Source organism: Anarhichas minor, unplaced genomic scaffold (genome assembly GCF_050575085.1).
Source record: "Anarhichas minor isolate MPS153535 unplaced genomic scaffold, ASM5057508v1 ptg000067l, whole genome shotgun sequence".
In the NCBI taxonomy this organism is placed as follows: Eukaryota; Metazoa; Chordata; class Actinopteri; order Perciformes; family Anarhichadidae; genus Anarhichas; species Anarhichas minor.
The window spans coordinates 2,996,671-3,021,813 of NW_027466513.1; the positions used below are offsets into that span (position 1 = coordinate 2,996,671).

Sequence of the window (25,143 nt, forward strand, 5' to 3'; positions counted from 1 at the left end):
CATAAAGCAGAGTATGATTTAGGGCGGGGCTACTGCGATTGACAGGTTGTTACCACCGTGTTGTCTGTGAGGAGTTGTTTTTTTGTCTAACAGCTTTAACCCCTCCACAGTGTGTTTACACTTCATGATGTTAACTGCAACATTTTTGGTCGCCTAAAAATGTCTTGTTGAAGATTTAGTTGTTCAACATTTAGTTGTATTTAGCTAATTGTAATTTCTGGTTGCAAAAACACAAGATAGCAACAACCAAAAACCAAGATGGCGACGTTCAAAATGCCGAACTCAAGGCTTCAAAACAGTAGTCCACAAACCGAGGCGGCTGCGTCCACTTCTTATATACCGTCTACAGCGTAAACACAGATCCCTGGTTGGTCTTATATATTTTACATTTATTAAAAGAAAGACGGCCACACGATGTTGACAAACTGAGAGAAAGGCAGCATTCATTTTTGCATGTCCACTATAAACGGAGCGTAAGAAGAAGAAAAAAGGACGAACATGAAGCCACAGAAAGCTGGACGATGCAGACAAGATGGCGACTGCTCTGCAGAAAAGTTCAGTTTTGAATCAAAGATATATTACACATCGCATGAAATACTACACGAGTAATATCAAAACAAGCTCACTACAGTTTGTAACGACAAGACAGCCGACCAGAATCCTCCGAATGTTGACCGTTAAAGTGATTAATAAGCCCTCTTAGACTGAACGTCAACCGACCTGGTAGGAATGTATCCATACGACCAGGCTGGAAGTCATATGGTCAGGCCTATGTGGGTTTAGGTTAAGTCAAAGCTCTAGGGAACATGTACAACAATACATTAAGTACGTGTGCTATCATCACACCATTAGATTTGTAACCCAAAAATCGTATGCAAAATGTTGCAGGATCAAGAGCATCAAGCTCCAGCATATATCTACAGCCCCACACTGTGATAGGTTCATTTGGTCCTGAGCTCCACAGACATAAAAAGAGAGATCTGAGGGGAAGTTGAGCTCACACTTTCTGCTTTCAGTCACTGGCTGATTGTGTTTCTACGGCATGAAAGGATGAGGGAGGAGCACACTCCTACATGCAGCGGACAGGAAGATTGTCTGATCTGACATCTGTCATTACAGGCCTGTTTATTGTCCCTTTTATGTGACAGCGGGGATCTATTGTTTGTTATTACTGCTGGAGTGACATGGGGACAAGAAATTAGGTTTTATTCCCAATACCAATACTTTGATTGCACAAGTGGAATTTTTCAGCATGTTTTTGTTTGAAAGCCAATAAAGCTTCGCTGTTTGAGAAGAAATCATAAAGTGATCGCAGTAGAAGCGGCGCACCGGCCCCAAAGGCTCTTTATGAGTCAACATTACTGCAGGAGGAGGGTTATGGATTTTGTCCAATATGAATGTGGCCAGACATAACTCAGGATAAATGAAAAAGTTTCTTGGTAACAAACAGAAGTCTCTGAAGGTTTTCATCAATATTCTTTGCTGGTCGGTCTGCAGCTTTTTAACTTTAGTTAGAAGAGCCCAGTGGTTTATTAATGGAGGACACTTTGAGGCTGTTTTAATTGATGCTCACCCTCGGGGGTCAAATGATCTGTCGACCGGAGTAACAAGGCAGAGTTCGTAGCGAAGCTGATCTGAATCCCAAGTCTGGACCAGCAAAAACTTCAATTCATCCGCACTAACACATCAGCTTACAGACAAAGTGTCACTCTAGCATCAACACCGGACGGATTTTAGGCTGGATTTGACCCGGCCGGGTGGAAAATTATAATAATAAACCCCTCAGTCAGTCACTCAAGTTACATTCATAAAGAAAAAAATACGTAAAATACTTCAGAAATATCACTCATCTATGGGGATCTGAACATGTACCATTCAGAATGTTTTGATCCCATTCTTCATTCAATCTTCTTTATATCGTACTGGCTGTGACACCAAATATCCGTGTGGATGGTCCCCCAATAATGAAGGTATCTTCTGGACTAACACCTACGCACTTCTGTTATTGAGTATCATCAGCTCTGCACACTTTCAGTGGTGCAGACACAACAGCAAAGTGTGTGATGGACAGGTAAGCATTTAAAACACAAACCTAATTGGAAACCTGCACGAACAAGAAAAGAAACACCTGAGAAAGCCTTCAGGGAGACATGAAATCATTATGTGAGCTGGAGGTGAGTTTTCTATCTAGGGTGGCCTACTTTATGAGTCGATTGAAGATTTACTCATGGGATTGTCATAATTAATTTTAAGATGACGGCAGCACCACCGATGGGTGTGCTGCCATCACAGATGAGGACTGGATAACTAGTTTTGGTGTTTGTTTGTTTGGTCAGATGGGTCTTGATGTGCAACCACACAGTTTAGGAAGCAAAGATGCTCCATTGGACACTTAAGCCCAAGACTGTGAAACTTTGAGGTCTTATTTCATATGTACTGCATGTATTACTGGTCCCGTGTTTAGGTGCATCGCTTGCTTTTTATTTATCAGTTGATTGATTGTATTCATATCCCGTTTTTAAATCTAGTGGCTAGATGAGTTTTAGGACTCATTCCTGCAGCACTCCATGTGACTATTGTTGTTGCACAAGGTCTTCAATTGTTGTCTGCTGCGAGCCATCTGACTAGTTATGTGGTTTATTAAAGTTATCCACATTTTATACCCTATCTAACAAAAAACAAAACATTACAAACCTCAGAGTACAAGTGAAGTTTTGTTTTGAAAATAGAGAAATAACATTGGAAATTCAAAATAGTTAATTTACTCAAATTAAGAGTTCTGTTAGCTCTGACTAACAGTGACGGCTTCAGTTCCCTCCCAACTCCACCGGACAACTCAAAGGAAACACACAAAATGCTCTGCAACAGTGTGCCTTATAAGACGTTTGTAATGTTGACACAACCATAACTCATCTACCAGGTTGGCGTTTTCATGACAAACATCTAGACAACCGGCATCACGCCGGGCAAAAGCCTGAATATAGCGCACTAACAATAAAGATGTTCACCAGTTAGGTTTAAAACTTGCATAATGTGAACGTCGTGACTGCTCGTTGTGTACAGCACAATTACAGCACGATTGGGCCCAACCCCCGCTTGTCCTCTGTGGGAGCATAAAGGACAAGAAAAACAACGAGGAACAATGCATGCTGGTCGATTATCTTAGCTCATTGTGTTCTTATTCTGCATCTCAACATCCTGTTCGCTGTCTTGCGCTTCATTTGCTTCCCTGTGGTTTTTCCCTGCATGGTGTATTGTTTTACTTTTTCCTGTGATTACGGATGTCCTTTGAAACGTTCCCGTGATAAGACTAGTTCAATAAATACACGAACATACGGTGGAGTGAAATAGTTAGTCTGAGGAAGGGGAGCAGTCACTATATGAATGGCGGCGTGAAAACACACGGTGACTGAAATGAGAGTAGACAGAAGGGGATGCTGGGAGATGTAGTTGACTGGCTTGGAGAAGCATGCAGCTCACTCAATTAAAAAGGGCAAAACCCACCTTCTCCGCTCCCCGGGCCAGCCTCTGTAATTATCTCCATAAGAGAATTTAGCCCAAATACTGCACACAGAACCCAGAATTAGTGCCACGACAAAAGGTGGACAGAGAGAGCGACACCGGCCCAGACACAACCAGTCTGAACATCAACCCATAACACAACACACATGCAGACTCAACATGGCGCCAAAACAAAGAAAATAAGAAAAGGAGAAGGACAGACAGAAAAGAGAAAACGACAATATGTGCCGATGATGGTATCAACGCTGAAAGTGTTCGATAAGTTGACCATGTGTTTGGCAACACCATAGAAATAAAATAGGAGTAGTACGGACATTCCCATTCAAGTCAACGTAGTAGGATGGTCAGCGTGGCGGCCATTTTTATGTGCACCGTTGCCATTGCAATTGTTGTAGTGGGCTAACTTCCGTATAAACTAAACCGACTTACGGCAGACTAACTGAGGTGAGGTTTTGCAGCAACGACATAAGATTACGGAGCGTAGAGATACAGAGTGAACGAGTCAAATTTAACAACTTACTGCTTCATCCACACTCGTTGCCACAGCTTAGTAAAGCACATTGCTATCACCAGATAAGTAACAACTTTGTTCGGCTCATTTTCTGTAGCCAGTGTAGCATTAAAGCACGGTGGAATTGGCAAGTTAGCAAGCAGGCTAGTTAGCTAGCTGGCTAATTCCACCGTGCTTTGATGCTACACTGGTTACAGAAAATGACGTGAACATCGTGCTGGAGACCAGCATCCGTGGTGGGTCTAACGGTCCCTCCGCCTCACCCCTATTCACTCTAGAGAAGGAGAAGCTACCTAGCTAACTAGCCAGCAACAACGCTTCACAGCCCCACTGACGTGTGTTGTCACCATGAAAACTAACAGCAATCGCCATTTTAAAAGTTAAATATCCGTTCTCCTCCTATTCTATGTCTATGGCCAACACATTCAACATGTACAGCACCAAGTATGAGTTATGTGTAGCTCATACTTTGTTGTACATACACATCAGTGGCCTGAACCATGTGATGTAATGCTGAACAGCCCTGTTCAACTGTGAAAATGTAAGTCTAGAGCAATGGATGGATTCGTTACTGTGGAATTTGTCCATGGTGTCAGACAGGAATCTTGTTTTTAGAACAAAAACACAAAAGATAATCAAGATACACAGTAAAATACGAGATTAGGAAACCTGGGATCGTCAACAGCTTTTTGTTAAATTAGTGAGTGACCTCAAAAGGGGATGGAAACACTCAAAAATGGGAGTCACCACACAAGCAAGCAAGGAAAAACACGCGAGTCAGGGGGCACCGAGAGACCATTCTGTGAACGTCATTGGAAAACTACACAGAAACATTAATTAGGTTAATGCAGTTCAAAACGGACTGAGCATCCTTCTTACAGTAGTAAGGATGTGCAGATGCCACACCAATATGTTTGCAGTCAGAAAAGAAATCTTTGGACGATATATACTGTATGTACAGTGTATGTGTGCATCAAAAAGACTCCCACAGTCACACAAAGCAGAATGTCAAAGGAACAGAAGGGGAAGACACACGGATAAACAAGAAAGACATGAACAGGATCTTCTATCTTAGTCCTATGCTGAGGAACAGGGTGTAAGATAGGTATAGGTCACGTCAAGGATCAGGAGATTCCTAGTCAGGGGGCTACAAGAAGACTATCACACCAGACATGACATACCCGGGCTGTCAGGGTCATCTGAACGACAAAGACAAAACACATCATAATCAAAGGGGCGGAACATTTGCTATGGCAGCTATTCCACTTGGAGTGGAGCTATTGAGTTAGATTACCATGCTTCACCTGGTTTTTCTCTCAATTAAAGTGAAAATCCAGCCTCAACAGAATTCGTATTAGCATCTTAAACCCTTCATCACCCAAAAAATAAATCATAAATACTAACCAGTTAAATTATTCTGTTCCCAAGTGCAATTTCAGTCCCTGTAACTTTAGCAAAGCATGACAGATTTGTCTACAAAATCCTTCTCTCCTTGATAAAAAGATGTGACTGTAGTTGGATTTATTTTGTTATGTTTAGGTTTCCATTCATTTATCTGATGTATCAACATCTGAGTCCTTAAAACCATATATCCTGCAGTTGTTTTGGATTGTTTACCCTTCCTTACTCTTTCGTTGTTCGCTTGGTAAAAGACTGAGACCTGCCTCGCCACATTCATCTGCTTCCAAATGCTACCAGTGTGCACATTTGTACCAATGCTTGAACACATTCTACACTCTCAGCTGGTGGTGAAGGAGAAAAAAAGGCAAATTAATGAGAAAAACTGCACATGAGAAATAGTTGAACATCTCTTCAAATTAGGAACAAACTGTGGCAACATCAAGTCTGCTTTTGAGTGGATTTTCCTATTAATCGTGAGAGAAAAACTTTGTTTTTATAAGTCCTCAATATTCTCCTTTAAAATAGTGCCATATCCGTTTGGCAATCCAGCGGGAAGAAAGTCAAGCTATGAAAACAGATCTACAAACCTGCTTGCTCCATTTCCTCCTCAACATCAAAATTGAAATATTCTTTTACCCAAAAAAAGTAATTTAGAAAAATAATTGAAAACAAAAAGACAGAAAAGGACAAAAATTTAAAAATAATAATAATTCAATTGCTGAATAAAATAATTATACTGTTTCATATTGACAAGTTTACATAAATTATGGATTATTTTTAGTAGATAAGCAATGGCCATAAAGGTATTTATGATCATTATATTAATTATTTAGAAGTGTAGTATCTTAAAATCCTAGTATTTAAAGTGTAATCTAAAGTTCAATGGTAAAAAAAAGCATAATAATGTGTTATTAATTAATAGGTACATGACTGCAAACATGAAGCCAGTGATGGAATGATTATTAAATGAGTGGGTCAGAAAAATGCAAATGTTAACGATAAATACTACATTTGTTATTGACTCATTCTTCAACTTTGTCAACTCTTCCTACTGTACCTTTATGTCCTACACAAAACATTTTATTATAAAGTTTCTCAATACCTTAGAAAACTGAACAAGAATATGACAGAAACGAGAATTTCGTGAGGAACTTGAACAGACGTGAGAGCGGTCGGGTTTGTGTCGTCATACCTTTTAAACTGGGGAACGGCGTTTTCTCCCTCGCAGCCTTGTTGGGGAGAGCCAGATTGGACAGACTGAAACTGGTGCCGTGGTTCTTGTAAAGATTGCCTGTCGAGGGAGTGTTAAAAATATATAGTCAGAGAAGAGGAATACTATTCAAATGCAATACCAAAAGTATCCTAATTAACATTATTTACCCTTCACATACAATTTGGAGAATATGTTTACCCTCATTGTCATCATGACTCAGTGATTAAGCAATCTGAACAAGACGCAACTAACCCTAAAAATATGTAAATGTACAAATCTGTAATACACTAGAATTACTGCCTCACGGTTCTATACCTCAACCAACCAGTCGTTCTGGTCACTTGATGAACTTAAAGTGCAACATTTACTCTCCTTTTTGTGTTAAAAACAGCTGCCTGCAGCGGTCGTGAACAACACTGTACGAGCGGCGAGTGTTGGCAGAAGCACAGAGAAAATTGCATGACAAGGCAACATTATGTTCTCTCTCATGAAGGCAACTACACCCACTGTACACTGTGGATTTAATGGCCTTTCTGAATTTGTGAGGGGGTGTGTTCAAGCTCAAGCTGGGTGTTGGGTCTTTAAAGACTCAGTGAAATGAAAAATGCATTTTACCAGCTTTAATCCTGTGTCCCTGTTTTCATTGTTTATTTATGTTTATGGATGTTAAATTGATGAAAATCCCAGTTTTTCCCCCCTCCAGGCTTTCAAATCTAAATCGCCGCATCGCTCTAATAAAAACGCACTTCACTGTTTGTGCATGTTAGTAGCTAACAGAGCAATATGGAGGGAGACAGGAAGAGATGTGGGCAAGAACTTTGTTTTCATTTCCAAAACAATGTGGCTGAGATCTAATTAATTCAAGGGAAACGTTGACGCATGCAGATGAACGTCCGCTGCATGACGCAAAATGACTGTTGGAGTTGATGTGCATTTCCCTCGTCCTCCTCCTCCTGATGTAACAACAGGTGAGGGAGGTGTGAGTGGAGTAGACAGTCCTCTGTAGCTCTGCATCGCACTAAACTCTAAGCTGTACGCCCTTGGTTATGCTGCTTCATTTCATCATCGCCCACAGGAATCAGCCCACCTTCCATGTTTTATACTTGGCTGAAAACATTCTTACTGGCAAACGACATGAGTCCTCCAAATCCGTCATTGCTGTTGTTGGAAATGGTGGAGTTTGGCGAGCTGTTCCGGGAGTCTCCCTCCCCGTCGGATTCTCCGGGGAGCCTCAGGCTGCAGGGACGTAGAGGACGCTGTGCCCTGAAGAAAAATGACCAAAAGACATTACCGCGCGTCAAAGACACCAGGACATTCACAACCGGACATTATGGGAAACTCTCAAGCATTCACGCCACATCACACCGCCACAGATTCAAAGACCACCATGAATGTAGGTAGGGGTTCTGACATGCTGGGTGTTGACAGAGAAACATTGCATGGTCGGTCAGAGAGCCCATTTGAATGATGATACTGCATTCATTCAAGTGATGAACAAGCTTAACACACTTGTTGCCATTGAGGTTCTGGTTGAATCGAGGGGTGTATGACTCCACTTGCTCTTCTGCATCGGGGTCATCCTCTGAGGGGAAGCCATACTGAGGCTCAAAGTACGGGTTGTCGTACTCTTGCTTTTTGTTGGCGTGGTCCGCCAGGCCGGCGTCGACCGCGGGTCTGTGGAACGGCGGACCGCCCAACCCGGAGACTGGGTTCTGTAAAGCGGCACCTGCTGATGCTTCAATTTCAGGTGCTTCCCCTTGCTCCTGGAAAAAAAAATGAGCACACAGATCAATGGGAATTATGGACAATTAAGTATATAGCTCAATTCATAAATTGGACAGATCACCCACTTGGTTGACTCCCTGGATGACCGTGCTGGGACTTGAGCTTGCAGTTGTGCTGGAGCTTGAGCGAAGAGGTTGTCCATCAGAGGGTTCGGTAGGCAAGTCCCCACTCGGTGGACCCTCGGAGCCCTGGCCGTCCCCGAAGTCGGGGAGGTCTTGAAACTCGACCTCGCTAGCGTCTCCCAGTGCAGCGTGGGTAGGCGGGTCCAAGCCTGAGACATCAAAGTCAAACATTAAAAAAGGGACGGTATGAATATGGTCAACGCAGAACTTGTGATGAAACAACAACTTACTTGGAGTGTCTCCCTGGATGTCACCTTGGATCATCTCACTCACAAGGTCTCCAAGTGAGGAGTAGGACGAGCTGGAGTCGTCGTATGCCTCGCTGTCACTGCCACTGCAACAAATGTATATGAAAAATAGGAAAGCATCTTGCGGTTTCTTACGGGTCGTTTATACTCGCCGTAGGGAAGCCGGCGCGAGATGCGTGCGCCAGAGTATTACGTAATCGCGGCTAACGCAAAGACCCTGCAAGTGGTCGAAGTACTTGGTCGTAAACGTCTAAGTTTTTGTAACCTTTCAGACGTGACTGTCACAATAGTTCACTGATGAAATCACTATCAGCATGTGATTTTACAAAGACGGACAATTTGTTTTTTAATGCTGTAGAAACCAGAGGTCTTAAAAATCTACATTTGAGTAAATATTTTGCAGGCAAATCATATTGTTCACCCGATATTCATCTAGTCTTTCTTCATAATGCATTCTATACTTGACTTCTTTCTTTACGATGCTTGTATAAAGGCCATAAAGTAGTCCAGTAGTAATAATGCAACAAACAGCGCGCTGAGCATAAGCGCATGTGTGCTCGTACAAACAAAGCTTTACCTGTCGGTGGGGTCAGACTCGTTGCCCTCATCCTCCAATGGACCAGCCATGGCTTCCACCAGCTGGGAGCTTCCATCGTACACTCGGTAGAGCACTGGCTGTAACTGGTGCGCATACCACTTGGGCTTGTCTCCGATTAAGGAGGGGTCAAACACATCTGAAAACAGAAGTGTGTAGAGTATTAAGTTCAAAAACACCGACTTTAACGGAACAAAGACACGGAGCACCGTCACCATAAATGAGCCTTACTGTTGTGTATCCTCTGAAAGGCGAGGTTGGTGGGATTCAGAGCCCATTCTCCATAGAACTCCACCGCCTGGGTGTGAGACAGTTTATCTGCAAAGCAAGAGCGCCGCGGCCGAGACGCCAGAAAAGAAGTACACTGAAAGGCCACCACGGGCCGGGGGAAGAGGCGCAAGGTGCGAGTGTGCATCTGGAACCCCTGGAGAACATTTGGGGAGTTGAAGAACCGAACCATGGCGACCCTGTAAAAGAAAGTTAGTTTGGCTTTTTTTTTTTATCGTAAATATGCAAAATATAATTAGGATTGCACGATATATTGGTGGCTGATATATTGACAGGTAAGTAAGAAAATACAATTATTATTGTTCCCATAATAGAATATCAGCCGATTATTACGTCCCGGCTGCAGAATTAAAACGGTGTTTTGTGTGATGACTTTTGCCTCTATGAGGCTGAGCTCCACACAGAGCAGGCAGCGACTTCAGAGCAGCGGCTACAATAATTAGGTTTCAGGTATTTTAATGTTTTTGTAGCCTCTACATGCTCGACAGTAAGGAGCACAAGTCTGGAGTTAATTAGACTGTAATTACAAACAAGTTCACAATAAATGAATGTATTTTGTATTGTAGGGATGGTGAGAGGTTTCTACATATTGGGGTTTTACAAAAAGAAACAAAAAATTAGAACCTATCCTCTTCACATTCTTGCATTTGTAAGATTATTTAATTGGTTATTGAATCGTTATCAGCGATAACGAAAAGATAATTATCGGTTATCGGCCCTGAAATTCCATCTAATAATTCGTGAATCATTTTCTCTCCCTTGTTTTTATTCCTCGCACCATAAAAGGACAGAGAGGAACGTTCATAGCTTGCCTGGTGGCTACATCCACAGAATCAACGTCATTGCCGTAGATCAGAGGGTTGAACTCGGTGGAGGACGGAGAGGCTTTATCTCGTCCCGGTGGGAGCAGAGGCATCTCGTGACCTTCCTGGAACTTCTCCAGGTTCAGGATGGGTTGTGTGTTCAAACTCATACTGGCCAAGGCCTAGAACAGGTGACACGGACACACGTTAAAAACACAGCAGTGGATTAAAGACAATTTTTAAAAAACGCACAGCGCTGTGATGGACCACTCCCACGATTGGCATCAACATTTAGTTAAAATAGCAATTTCTTACACTTAATGGGACTTTATATGAATATTTGCCCTCTCTTTTGAGGGAAAAGAATTTGGGCCAAAGTGAGTGAGCATTAGGGCTGGACCCGAATATCCGTTAGTTGGGAAGCTATTCGGTTTAAAATTTTGGTATTCAGACTTTGTTTTTTTGTTTTACCCCTCAGGATTAGAAAAATGCATAAAACACACCAAACCTTTTGGAGAAAAAAATAATGTAATTGTAGAATTAAAAAATAAAAATACAAACAACACTGTGGGGACTTTGAGGTCTACACTCTCACACCGGGATGAGGAGAGGAGTGTGTGCATCGCCCGCACTCGTCAAAAAAATGACACGTTAAAAAAATGCATGTCTCCGAGTGGTGACAGAGCACTGTGCCGCTTTAACGACACAAGTCCGTTCCGTCTACTAAATATTTGCTGTTGATTACTTCCAAAACTCTAAATGGTATTCGGGACAGCCCTGCTGACTACTGGAATGGGGACTTAAAATGGAAAATGTAGCTAATGGGATAAAATAAAATAGATCTAAATAGTTAACCCCTCCCCCCCTATTATTATTGTATTACTGCTTTCACAGTTTGTCTCGACTCATTACAAACAGCAGCTGAGGGATCGGTTGTGTGCATGTTGATGCCTCTGGTGGGTGTGTCACGTCTGAGAGGAAGGGAGTCAATATGCATGGGTTTGCTTTGAGGGAAACTGCTGCAGACTCGAGGGTCAAATGTTTAGCTTAGCATTATGGAACATTTAGTGGCCGGGTCTGCATGAATGTTAAAACTCCGTCAAAGTGGGTTAGCTTCATCATATCTTGTTTTGGTTTACGAAGAACACTCACTGATGCCAAGATAGATGCACGCACATTCAGTCATGCTCAAGCCAGAGCTAAGCAGTGTGTTAGAAATAAAAAACCGGTCCGCAACATTCTGTGATTATGCAGTTTATTCACGTCTCCTGAGAGTAGGAGACGAGTTGTAGTCGCAAGCAAAATAATGTGAGAGAGAAGATTTCCGTGCAGGGGCATTACACATTCCACAGGAGGAGAAATGAGTAACCTTATTTTCAGAGGAGAAGATCTGCTTTTGGGTGATCACGGTCAACCTAACCAGACACTAGGAAGGGGATAAGAGAGATGCGAGGAGAGTCACATGAAGGCCTGGGATGACAACTTGGAACTGACACTGGAACGGCACATGACGGGAACGGTCACAACAATGGCCCTTTCCCTTTTCTTTTCTTAGTCTCCTTTCAACAGCACTTCCCCATTCGTCTGCTTTTCGCTGACGGCAAATAAGCATATTCTGGCGACACCCAAATAGGTCGAACTTGCTGACGATGTTTGTGATTTGTTTTGTGCAAAGAGAGATACGACTTGCCGTTTCTTTCATCATTTATTTACTGAAGAAAGGAGATAAGAAAATATACATTTGGGTTTGTTTTGAGAAAGTGATGGACGGCCAGTAAGAGCGAGAGAGAGTGAGTGAAAGCCAAGAGAGGAAGAGCAATATGAGGAGAGAAGAGATGTGGGTTTTTTAATGCTTACCATGAAAGACAGTGAGGAACACAGACAAGCACAAATGTGACCAAAAACCAGACTTCACCTACAGAAAAAAGCCACTAAAGGACACATGGAGGCCATCCATGGTGACCAGCTGGGACAAACCAGTGGTCACAATGGAGTGGTGATGACAGATACGAAAACAGCAGATCTTTTCAGAAACAGAGATGAAATACTTGCACAATAAAGCATAAAATAAAAGCCTGAATAACGTCTTACTGCTCAGAAACAAAAATCCAGGGCTGAAACAACACGACCACCATGTTTGTCAAAGTAAAATAAATGAGTCGCTCGTTAGGACCAATTTATTTTTTATCCAGTGTGCAAGTATTTTTAGTGACTCTCACACGAGCAACATTCTGCTTTGGCATCACAGTCTTCAGATAATCGCTTAAACCATCTTCAGCGACATTTTCGCCAATCACAGATATTAATGTTGTTATGTTTCTCGTTTCCAAATATACAACTGCTAAACTGAGGCTTTGCGCACTCCTACACACCAGCTTCTCAGTCACACATCCACACACACACATGGGAGGGAGCTGCTAATCACACACACACACACACACACTGCCAACGAACCGGCTCTGATTCAAGGCATACAAAACTAAATGCGTGTCTGCGAGGATGGTTGAGGAAAGGTCTGTGTTGGTTGTATTCACTGAAGGTGTGAAATAAAAGGGGACAGTTCAGATACTTTGAAGTTGTGTGAGGTACGGATCAATAGTTTTAAAGGGTTAGTTTGGTATCACCAAATCCACACAACAACACAAACAAACTAACCCATTAAAGGTACGTAAAAGTGAGGTGTTCCCATGAATCAGATCCAGGTTCTGATGTTGTGTTAGATAACCGGGTTAGAGGGGTAAGTTAGTTACTAGCAGCACTAAAGGTTTAGCTTGGGTAGTGGGGTCCTAGAATCTGATTTTACCTCCAAGAGCTAGAGCATGCAAAGAAAACAGGAAAAAAAACACATTTGTTCACGTTAGTGCACCACAAATCCCATTTCAAATGCTCTCACACTCATCTACAATACATACACCTGTGTTGGAGAAGGAAGCCCCTACTCTTCACACTGCTGAAACAGAAGTTTTACATTTATACAAGCAATCGGTTAACAGCATTGAAAGGTCGGCTCCAGAGCAGCACCTGGGTTCATATGGTTTCTTATGTGCCAGTAGAGGCACTGGGTTTGTGCTGAGCGCCGGCTGCCACACTGATCACAATTAAAGAGGAATGACACTAATCACATGCAGTACCTGTTTCAGATGTTTCTTAAGCTCGCCTGCTTCAGGCTCTGGAAGAGGTGGTAGAATCTCTGCATTGGTTGGTGCTATAACCTGTAGAGGAACAAATAAATCATCTGCTTAATCATTCAAAACAGGATCAGAAGGGTGGAGCAGAATGTTGATGCACCGACCTTGCTGCTGTCAAGGTCCACCAGCCACAAATCGTCTGGCATCTTGAAATCAGCTTTGTAGAGGAAGAAGCTGGCTGGTACACCGATGATGTAGGGAGTCGGGGCAAGAAGAAGCTGCGGGGACAAAACACACCAGTCGGCCACGACTTGATGTCGCCACGAATGAGAGCATTTGCAATTGACCCTTCGTTAAGTCCCGCCTTCGAACGCAGCCTGGCTAATCGTAGCGTAGCATCGGCCAGCTCAGGACAGACTTTAAACTGTCCGGCTCTGCTCCATAGATTCTCATGCAACGGTTTCAAGATGTTCTTCGTGTTCAGGCTGGTGTCGTGCATTAGGAGCTAGTGATGGTCGAAAGCTGTGTAGTAGTGACACTCGTTAAGCAGAGAGGTTGGAAGGAGATATACGTTTCTACGTAAAAACCTGAGGAGCTAACATTAGCAGAGTACGTTAGCACTTAATTAGCCTTAGCAGCTCTATGCTATGCTAGCTAACAAAGGTATACGGAATGTACTGTTTGTAACAGTGAATAAAGACCAACCCTGCTTTACAGGAACACTGTTACTTATTTTCATTGTCTTCCGTCTCGATATTCACTTTTACACTGTCATCAGTAGACTTTAGCTTCTATCTTTATCTTTTTAACTTGTTCTCTCTGCTGAAACAGTTTAAAATCCTGAATATTTCCTTCAAACAGATTGTCGACCCTTTTGTCTGCTTCTCTCTGCAATCGCTTTTTAATTTATCCAAAAATGTGATCATTTATACAGGTAGTGCAGTTAGTGACAGTGTGGGCTCGATGGTAACGTAGTTCTGACAGCTTGACAGAGTAGCAGCGAGGGGCGGGGCTTAGCCAAGGGTCAATTGAAACCTGCACACTTTAATATCACCTTACTAGAAATGTATATATATATATATATATATATTATATTTAAGTTTTACCTGCTCGGCAGAGGCCATGCATGTTGGAAGTAAGGGGATGACGGGAAACATGTATTCCAGAGGGTAGATCATGGCAACAAAGGCCATGACGCTCATAGACAAAGCATTGTAGTCTCTGGACTGAAGAATGACCTGAGGAAGGAAAGAGAAACACTTATTTAAACAGACACACTGATACCTTGTTGTCTTAGTCTCTGGTGATACATCCATATTTCCTTTTCTGATATGTAAGCTAAAAAAGGTGTGAACACCTCAATTTTGCCTTGGCTTCATAACGGCAAACATTGAAAACTGAGCTTTTATGAAAAATTCATTTGGCAGCACAAAGTGCTTGAAAGAGAAGTCGCTCTAAAAGCTTCCAGGCTGCACTTTAGTTCGGCCAGACTGAATTTAATGATGCATTGAATTCACCTTCAAAAGAAGCCTAAATGGATGAATACAAGATGGCAGCGTTACATACAGGTAGAGAACGTATTCGCGGTGGTCGACCCCATTCAGGAAGACTTTTCAATCAATCTGAATGTTATGCTCAATTTCCACAAGGACGCCTGGGACAATATAAAAATATATATATATTTTGGGTGAGGGAGCATCCATTTAGGTCCGGTGGCCCAGATATATTCTGTATTTGAGAAACACAGAGAAAGAAAAGAGCAGTGAAATCCTCCAGGATTTAACCAGCGGTGACTGAAGCTTAGGTTTAGATTTGGAATAGTTACAAATGAGGCTGCGTATCAATGTCACCGTAAAACCAACAGCAACAACAGAGCACCAGCCAAACAGGGACTTCTGTTACATCCCTGCTAACGCTTCTGGTATTAAAGATAGGAGAGACGAGGAACAAGAGTCTTTCCTCTCAGTCGTGCAGTGTCTTTTTACCCATCATGCCTTGTCCGCCCTGCAGTGAAATGTCTGATGACGGTCACTCAGGATATTTCTCAGGAGGTGGACATGAAGCAGAAGAAGCCCCCGACCAATCACAACACGCTAAATATAGCTTTGCTTGTCCTTACTCCGTGGAACAATCAGGTCAGTCTTAAATAAAATCCCACTGGTGTTTTGGTAGCAGCAGAAGGCAACCACACATCTCCTCCTGGCAATAATAAATATAGATGAAGACAAAGAGACGGACCCAACTGATTAGAGACCGTCTGCACCCTGGACTCACTGCTGTGCTTAGCACAAGGTATCGTTAGAGATCTCACTTTGTAACCTCTAAAGTACCGATAGCAGAACCGGACCTTATCAATGCTCCTTATTTAGAATCGGTTCCTGCTTAGATCCAGTGTTTCGGGGTGGATCCCTCGCTGTGCCGGTCCTTACCTTGTGCTCTAGCATGATACAGCTGAGGACCTGAAGACAGGAGTCCACGCCCAGCAGCTCTAACGGCAGGTGCAAGGGGAAGTCGATCATGGAGAAGCGAGAGTTGTCCGGCAGGGCGAAGGTGAGCGCCCGTTTGAGTTCATGGGGCAGGACTTCCACATCCACGCGCCTCTGACCGGCCACTGGTACCGGTGAGCGAAGCAACCGGTACACCCAGGATTCAATCTCCCGCAGGTCCGCCAGCAGCTGGCTGCCTTTCTCCTCCACCGACAGCGCCCCGGTGAACACCCGCCACATGGTGTCCCTGAGAAGGACGTAGACAGGGTGTCAAAATGGATGTTACAGGAACTTTTGAAAATGCAAATCTCACTGGTCTGATTGCATAAAAACTATACTTTTATTTTTAATACTATGACAGTTTTCCTAAAATGATCGATCATCGCAATATATTGAATCAAAGCCCCTGTATGATACGTATCATATTGCCAAATTATGGCCAATACACCGCCCTAATATATACGGTGACTCCCATTTCCATAATCAAAAAAATGTCAACAACATGCAACATCTGTTACGCTTAATAAAGAACATGTATTGATGTCAGTAAACAGTGATTTTTAGGATTAAAAACAGATTAAACTAAATCATTTGCTCATTTCACAGCAGCAAACAGCTTCGGCGAGGCCTCCGCAAACACCGACCAAATCACTAATATAACGAGCAAATGAGATCGAAAACACAAGAGAGGCTCTTAAGCAATCGCCGAAATATTGATGTGCAAACCCTCCATTCTACACACACGGTGTCATTAAACCCTCTCTAGGGTGTATGCTCAGTGTGTGTGTGTGTGTGTGGTAAGGAGGGAGATAAATCATTAGTCCTTTGGAGCCCTCCCACCAACTGCAGCTGCTACCCAAAGGCAGCCAGAGACCTCAATCTGTCAGAGCCGCCATAGCATAGAGCGCGCTCGCAGCCATTATGCAACGGCTCTCCTGCCTCTCTGTCATCGCCACGATACTTTTCAACCAACCATGTCGGGGGGGGGGAAAGGTTCACAGTCCTGTTCTGCCTATGGCTTTAACAGCCTTTTTTTTTCGAGAAATCTATATTGATGATATCGGCTGCAGCATGATGCAGATATGAAATTATCTGTGCATTAGACTCATCACTAGAATCCCTTGCTGTGCTGGTTAAACAGCTATAAATAAATAGAAAACACTTTGGATGACCAAAGCCAGTGTGAAGTGACAGCCTAATTAACACTTTGCTGCTCCTAAACTGCAATCTGTTGTGTCACCCATGATAACTAAGAGCGCACTGCAAGTACGACATCACAACACAATGCCACGACAAAACACAGCGCACAGCTGTGGGTACTTTCTGCAGCATGAAGCAAATAAGAATCAATCAACACGGCTGGTTAATTAAGAAGAAAGATCACCAAACAAAATGATCCACTCTTTGGTTATCTCGTCGAATGAGCTAAACACCGGGCTGAATGCAGGTTCTTCTATTATTCTTAGAAAGTGTCTCCGTACCTCAGCTGAACCTACAGCACTGGATGAGATATGATTTGCTATATGATAAAACCTGTTAAATGCACTGTGTATGTTTTGCTTGGCATTATTTATCACGGAGGTGGAGTGTGATGATAGCATAGAGCGCACTGAGAAAACATGACACGAGCTGCAGATGGCCCGCAAAACTGCATGGTGCCAAAGACAAAAGCCCTGGTATTAATTAATTGTGCAACACAAACAGACACATAACAGGTGGACAATGAGAGGAGCAGATGGGGGGGGGGGGGGGGGGGGGGGCAGTAGGAATTGCAGAAAACATCAGCGGGAACACTGTAGAAGCAACAAATCGTTAACGTTTTAGGTTTGAGACAGTAAAGTGAAGCCAAGACGATTTTAAGCGACTGTATCAAGCAAAATAATTTGCCATGTCGGCATGAATGTAATGATGCTATTCAACAGTTTACAGATGATGAAGACAGATTATCAAGCATGAGCCGTATTTACCTATTTCTTTGCGGTTTGAAGCATGCCGTTCAACCCTATTTTGTGTGCATGTACAGATTTATGAAGGGCAAAGACTTACCGCCCCCAGCCCTCTAGAGGTTCAGTCAAATCAAGTCAAATTTAAGGACTTAAAAAACTGATGGTGTGAGAGAAAATGCCATGGTTTCATTAAAAGCAAAAGGTTCTATGGTAATATGAATGAACTCGTGGCAATCTGCCTGATAATGAGCCGACACCTGGCCTGAAGCAATGTCAAAAGCAATAAGCGTTCTTCATCTGGCGAGCATGAATGTGGTCAGGATTTTCACATCAACCAACCAGATTTAGCTAGTTCTAGTGGACAGTTTTGTTTTGATTGAGCCACCGTTACACCAAAAATATTTAGAAGCAGGGTATGTTTTAATGTGCACCAGGGTGGAATGGTACACAGAAAGAAAAATACGACAAAGCGACAAAGACGCGTAAAGATGCCATCTTAAGCCTCACCTCTGGGTGGTGCGAGGGAGCCCGGCTCGCAGAGTTAGCCTCTGACTGCAGCAGTCCACCAGCCTCTTCAGAATGTACAAGCATTCCCTAAAGGTGGAGAAGAAGGGGTAGTGGCTGAGTATGCACAGGGAGGTCAGCGTGCTGTTGCGGTTCCTGGCGGCCATCTTGGCAGCGCTTCGCCTGTGCTGCGGCGACTTGCCGGCGTTCGGCTCGGCACCCGGTTGTCCGCTCTCTTCCCCGGAGGCGGGCGGAGGTGCCGACTCGGCATTGTTAGGCGCCGACAGCCCGGAGGCGGGGCCTCCTCCGCCGCTGCTGCCGTCGGACCCATCGCTGGCGGTCTCGGTCGCCTGCGCCGCCGTCTCCGCGTGGCCGCTCTTGTCGCCGCGGGCGCGGTGGTGCCCTCGCTGAAAGGAGCGGTAGAAGTTGACGCAGATTCCGTAGCGGGTGATTCCCGAGTCCTTGTCCGTCAGCGTGAAAACAAACGAGGAGTCGTCGCGGAGGCTGACCCGTCGCTGGCGGATGCTCAGGCAGCCTTCTGGTTGGCAGAAAAACACCACGTCGGGTGGGAGCGGGAAGTCGTGGTGGTCCTCCAGCGGGTAGCGGCGGAGGAGCTGAGGAGTCTGGGCCACACTGTCACTGCTTGGTTGCCTGGAGGGGAGATGGAGAAACATTTGTTTTGTCAAGTGTGTTTTACAACACGGTAAAACTACTGTTTTTGTCATTGGAGTCTTGTGTATTTAGCAGTTTTTTCTGGTTAAACTAAAAAGGATTTTACTCGTTAACAAAAAGCTCTTTCTCTAAACGGATTCTTTATTTCATATCCTGTTAGAATACTGTTCATGTTCTGCGTTTGAGAGTGTGGGACTTAGCAAAGGGTCAATTTTGTTTCCTGTGCATTTTAACAACTCATATCTGATGTGTCTGCACATCCATTACCCCTCATGTATAACAACCGTATTGAATTTAACTTGAAATGGTCATGAATTTGATCAGTCGATAGCACAACGCAATCCCACAACAACCCTCACCCATATCACAACAACCCTCACCCATATCACAACAACCCTCACCCATATCACAACAACAACCCTCACCCATATCACAACAACAACCCTCACCCATATCACACAACAACCCTCACCCATATCACAACAACCCTCACCCATATCACAACAACAACCCTCACCCATATCACAACAACAACCCTCACCCATATCACACAACAACCCTCACCCATATCACACAACAACCCTCACCCATATCACAACAACAACCCTCACCCATATCACACAACAACCCTCACCCATATCACAACAACCCTCACCCATATCACACAACAACCCTCACCCATATCACAACAACAACCCTCACCCATATCACACAACAACCCTCACCCATATCACAACAACCCTCACCCATATCACACAACAACCCTCACCCATATCACACAACAACCCTCACCCATATCACACAACAACCCTCACCCATATCACACAACAACCCTCACCCATATCACACAACAACCCTCACCCATATCACACAACAACCCTCACCCATATCACACAACAACCCTCACCCATATCACACAACAACCCTCACCCATATCACAACAACCCTCACCCATATCACAACAACCCTCACCCATATCACACAACAACCCTCACCCATATCACACAACAACCCTCACCCATATCACACAACAACCCTCACCCATATCACACAACAACCCTCACCCATATCACACAACAACCCTCACCCATATCACACAACAACCCTCACCCATATCACACAACAACCCTCACCCATATCACACAACAACCCTCACCCATATCACACAACAACCCTCACCCATATCACACAACAACCCTCACCCATATCACAACAACAACCCTCACCCATATCACAACAACCCTCACCCATATCACAACAACCCTCACCCATATCACAACAACCCTCACCCATATCACAACAACCCTCACCCATATCACACAACAACCCTCACCCATATCACACAACAACCCTCACCCATATCACACAACAACCCTCACCCATATCACACAACAACCCTCACCCATATCACACAACAACCCTCACCCATATCACACAACAACCCTCACCCATATCACACAACAACCCTCACCCATATCACAACAACCCTCACCCATATCACAACAACCCTCACCCATATCACACAACAACCCTCACCCATATCACACAACAACCCTCACCCATATCACACAACAACCCTCACCCATATCACACAACAACCCTCACCCATATCACACAACAACCCTCACCCATATCACACAACAACCCTCACCCATATCACACAACAACCCTCAAATTTCCCATAAGCATAACACTTAAAAACCCTAAATGATCCAGTACAGGTTCACTGTGTTCCTGTGAACCATCCTTTTCCCCTTTGTGGCTGCTGTGCTACTATCCTTCCCTACGCGTGCTACTGCTGCATCGACTCCAGAGCAAAAACTTCTAGAAGTTAGAACAAACTGGCCTTTCCCAAAACAAACAAAAACAGTGCAAGAGGCATGTTGGTGAAGCGTTTATGAGTCACTGCAGGCTACAGGTAGAAGATGATTCAACTACCAGAAAGTCCAGTTTGTCTGCCCATCATACGCTAGGACACCACTCGACGACAGATATTTCATCACTAAACGCTGTTTCTCAAAGCAACATTTACAGCCTCCCTCATGACTAAGTTGACTCGGATATTCCTTTAAACCAAAACTGCTTGTAGAAGTGGGATGAGGTTTCTTACCTCGCTCCGACCACCACCAAGTAGTCCAGAAGGCGAGGGCACATTTTCTTTTTCTCCATCTTGGACTGACCACGTCCCGTACGTCACGGCATCCAAGATTTATGTTTTCCTCTCGAGTCACTGGTGCTTTTCCATCACAGCTGGGAGAGTTCAGGTGTACAGTTGAAACGCAGCTCCTTGAATATCATCGTGACGGTTCAAAAGAAGACAAACCTGTAACACTAGAAGAAGATGTGGGGAACAAATTAACTCTAGTAAAGATGGTCAGATACAATTTTAGCCTTCAGAGGCATTTCTGACACTGGCATCGATGTTGGAACAAGTCTACTTTCACGTTTCAATGAACACAATTAAACAAACACCGGAATGTAAACCAATGAGAAACAACGTGGAACGTTATGTGAAGAAATCTGGTCCCCAGCACCGCTGCACAATTAGGCTAACTGTGGCATCATAGGTTTATAGTCCGACTTTCTTTTTGAACGTCGAGGACTATAAAATAAGTCGTGTGCCTTAATATTCTACTCATGTTTGCAGTAGTTCCCACTTTCCCTGAACAAATACTACTACTTTTACGCCACCAATGACAGTTGATGGTTTGAATAAAAAGCCCTGGAACATAACGGACGGTTATAATACTGCGAGATGTTTTCTTGCCTACTAACAGCATCGCACCTCTGCTGTAAATGTCACATCTACATTTCACTTTACAATACCATATCGTGGGGCCTCTGGAGACTCCCACTCTTAATCTGTACTTTGACATATTTACAAGGGAAACAGAATATTTGAGCTACAAGAGACTTAAAATCAGATCCTTTGCATTTGATTGGACCGATAAAAAGTGGGCGGGCATAGGTGCGATTTATGCTTGCCGCATTCCGCGAGGGTTGTGGGTGTCCCCGCGGCCAAATTGACACCATCACACACGGCCCTTAGCGGGGTTTTTTTGCGGGGCAGCTTTTCACCTGTCTGTGCACATCCAACATTTATTAACTACATGGATGAACCTTGAGGAACTTTGAGAATGTCGGTTTGCCGCGAGGAGAAACCCGCACAGAGTATAAAAGATCACAATGTTTCCTCGTTGTGAGCTCTGTCCTCGTGAACAGTAATGTAGCCCGAACCGGAGCTACAGAGGACTGTGGCTCCACACCACTGATGGATGGACCACGATGATATTACTGGTTGAAAGTGGTCGGTGCTAGCTTCCGTATGCACCGTTCATATTTCACTTCACTGGAAGAAAAGATGATTGGATTTGATATAAGAAATACAGAGGAATAGATTTTCTTGTATTTTTTCTGCATATATTGTTAGATATGTGAACAACATGACCGAGAATGTAATCTAAAAAGGGTTAAAAAGGACTTTTTCACGTCATCTCAACTTCCCTGACAACATTACACAATCAAAAACAATATTCCTGTTGCTTCGCTGACAGCACATGATCACAAGTGAGCTGTTCTTTAGTCAAACAGAGTTACAACAACACCGGTGATGGTCTCATAGAGCGCTGCTCTGGATGAGCTCTACATGCGAGGACAATGCTCTCCGTTTAAAACAAGGGAGGGATTATATTCAGTTTAAGACTTTTTTCTATTTACAGACACACTGTTTTCACATTGCCACAGATATGTCATGTGATGTTGTTAGCTGCAATAGTGTGACATGTTACTGATATGAATAAGGAACTTGCCACACCCACAAACGAGGGAGAACTGCTTCATCTGCATCTACGTCTGTTAGTTAACTACCATCCACAGCGATATAAACAGCATGAAAGAGCACAACAATGTCATTTTCATTACAAAGAACCACCGAGTCTTATTGAGACTCCAGTCAGTCTGTCTCTCCCACAACAGATTTCTCGCAGCATGATTATTAAAACGTTATAAAATGGCAGCTCTACAAAGAAAGCCCGTGCTTTGTCATTCTGAGGGACGAGCACCGAAGCTGCCAACTCTTCATGCTTTAAACGCATGTACATTATTATATTGTACTTGGTGTTAAAACATATCTGACAGCAGGGATAAGCCCACAGTAGCAACTGTAACACACGTGTGATGAGTGACAGGATCTACTTTGTGTCGTGTCACGCCACGCCCAACAGCCTTTTATCGGAGGCCAAACAAACGCCACATTCAGAAACTCCACCCTGAAACGCAAACACGGTCCCCAGAGCAGCGTCTCACTGTCACATAAAGGTTGTTATCCCTGCACTGATAAGCTAATGGATGCATAATTTAACCGACTGGAGCGTGTTTTCTACTACAAAAGAAAAGGTGAAGACATCGGTCAAACTAAAGTCTGCACTTCAAGCATAACTTTATTTACTGATCTGTGAATTCATTCAAATCAAAAAGACCATTACTAGAAAGACTTGAGGATTCATACTTATGGCATAAAACACACAAATAAGTGCAATAAATAACTATTAAAAATGGAATTTGTGCAGATTTCAGCCGTTATAGAAGCTGTTGCATCAGCACCTCGTTTGGTAGGATTCTGTTCTTTGTGCCTCTTTCAGGCTGAGGCTGCGCTGGCGATTATAAATTAAAGTTTTGACATTTTGTGTGCTCAACAAAAGCATGGAGACCCACTCGCACCGGAGCATGAGCTCTTTGTAGTATTACATGAACATAAATAGTCACATTTCACGTGACGTTCATGCAACACAAAGACGTACGGACTGCACGCTGCAGTCACACGTCCTGTATCAGGGCGTCATTAACCCCAGCAGCCTGTGTCCATTAGGGGGGAGGGGGGGGACTTTATCACAGAGGCCTCCAGATGCATTATGGGTCTAATTATGTCTAATAGCTCCACTTGAGAGTAGGGGAGCCATTCACAGAGGGACATAATACAGAAGTGAACTACACTCTTAATGGATGATGGTAAAATGGTCAAAATGTTACTTAATTACAGAATAGACCCCAAAAAAACACAGCAGCTTTAGGATCATGAATGAGTAACGCAGCAGTATCTGATGTGTGCGGGGCCATAAGAAGACTCATAAGCTGAACTACGTCTGGCTGAGTCAGCTTAATGTCAGCTCTCGTCACATTTAGAGTAAATATTCAAATACACTGCCCGCCCGACACCATGATACTTGCATTTGCATGTAAATGAACGAGAAGACCAAAGTAAACCGTCACTGCCATGAATAAGTAGATCCGCTCAGAGAGAGAACATACGTGGTGTTGAAACACTTGTTCTTCACACTATTCTATCTTTATCTTCTCGAGCACGGATGAACCGATACGACTTGTTCAGTCCCGATACAGAAACCTGGGCTTTAGGTGTCGGCCGATATAGAGCACCGATCAGATGTTTAATTAATACGCTGTGTGCTTTACTCTCACTGCGTGGAAGAGACTGGGATACATTTAAATGTAAGGAAACACCAGGCTTCACTTAAACATTTGTTTCCTATAATATAACAAATAAATATAAATGTACCGCGGTTTGTTCCCCGCGTGAAACTAAAATTCAACGCTGATGTTTCTGTCACATAACTTGTGTACTTCAGTACACTTACGTGGGTATTTTAACCTAAACAACGATCTTTTCCTGAACCTAACTAAGTAGTTTTGTAGCCTAAATACGAGTTCCCTCTGAAAACAGAAGTTTATTCAGGAAAGACTGATTGCATGAAACGAGCGGAAATTGACGCTTGTTGCACGAAAAACGAGGAGTAACTTTTAGTAAGATATCCTACGGACCGTGGTACGAGGTTACCTTGAATGTATACAGACATAGAACTGAATAGCTCGGCTCCGTTGTCACCGATACCCGATCCAGCTATT

The 25,143-nt window shown here is 43.6% G+C and overlaps 1 protein-coding gene across 21 annotated transcripts in view; it reads right to left on the bottom strand.

Annotated features, from left to right (window-relative positions):
* Nucleotides 1-25,143, bottom strand: part of madd (MAP-kinase activating death domain) — a 50,516-nt gene that overhangs the window by 22,819 nt on the left and 2,554 nt on the right. For 10 of the 21 annotated variants that reach the window (XM_076078739.1, XM_076078728.1, XM_076078729.1 and 7 more), the window contains exons 2-16: nucleotides 21,335-21,555; nucleotides 18,556-19,203; nucleotides 16,046-16,349; nucleotides 14,723-14,854; nucleotides 13,781-13,894; nucleotides 13,620-13,700; nucleotides 11,858-11,914; nucleotides 10,498-10,670; nucleotides 9,629-9,864; nucleotides 9,380-9,536; nucleotides 8,785-8,891; nucleotides 8,498-8,703; nucleotides 8,157-8,410; nucleotides 7,771-7,910; nucleotides 6,627-6,725 (exon numbers count right to left, since the gene is read on the bottom strand). In XM_076078739.1, coding sequence (XP_075934854.1) covers nucleotides 6,627-6,725; nucleotides 7,771-7,910; nucleotides 8,157-8,410; nucleotides 8,498-8,703; nucleotides 8,785-8,891; nucleotides 9,380-9,536; nucleotides 9,629-9,864; nucleotides 10,498-10,670; nucleotides 11,858-11,914; nucleotides 13,620-13,700; nucleotides 13,781-13,894; nucleotides 14,723-14,854; nucleotides 16,046-16,349; nucleotides 18,556-19,203; nucleotides 21,335-21,393 — 2,767 coding nt within the window. In that variant the 5' untranslated portion in view covers nucleotides 21,394-21,555. The remainder of the gene's footprint in view (nucleotides 1-6,626; nucleotides 6,726-7,770; nucleotides 7,911-8,156; nucleotides 8,411-8,497; nucleotides 8,704-8,784; nucleotides 8,892-9,379; nucleotides 9,537-9,628; nucleotides 9,865-10,497; nucleotides 10,671-11,857; nucleotides 11,915-13,619; nucleotides 13,701-13,780; nucleotides 13,895-14,722; nucleotides 14,855-16,045; nucleotides 16,350-18,555; nucleotides 19,204-21,334; nucleotides 21,556-25,143) is intronic. The other 11 variants (XM_076078744.1, XM_076078746.1, XM_076078745.1 and 8 more) reach the window with 4 other exon arrangements.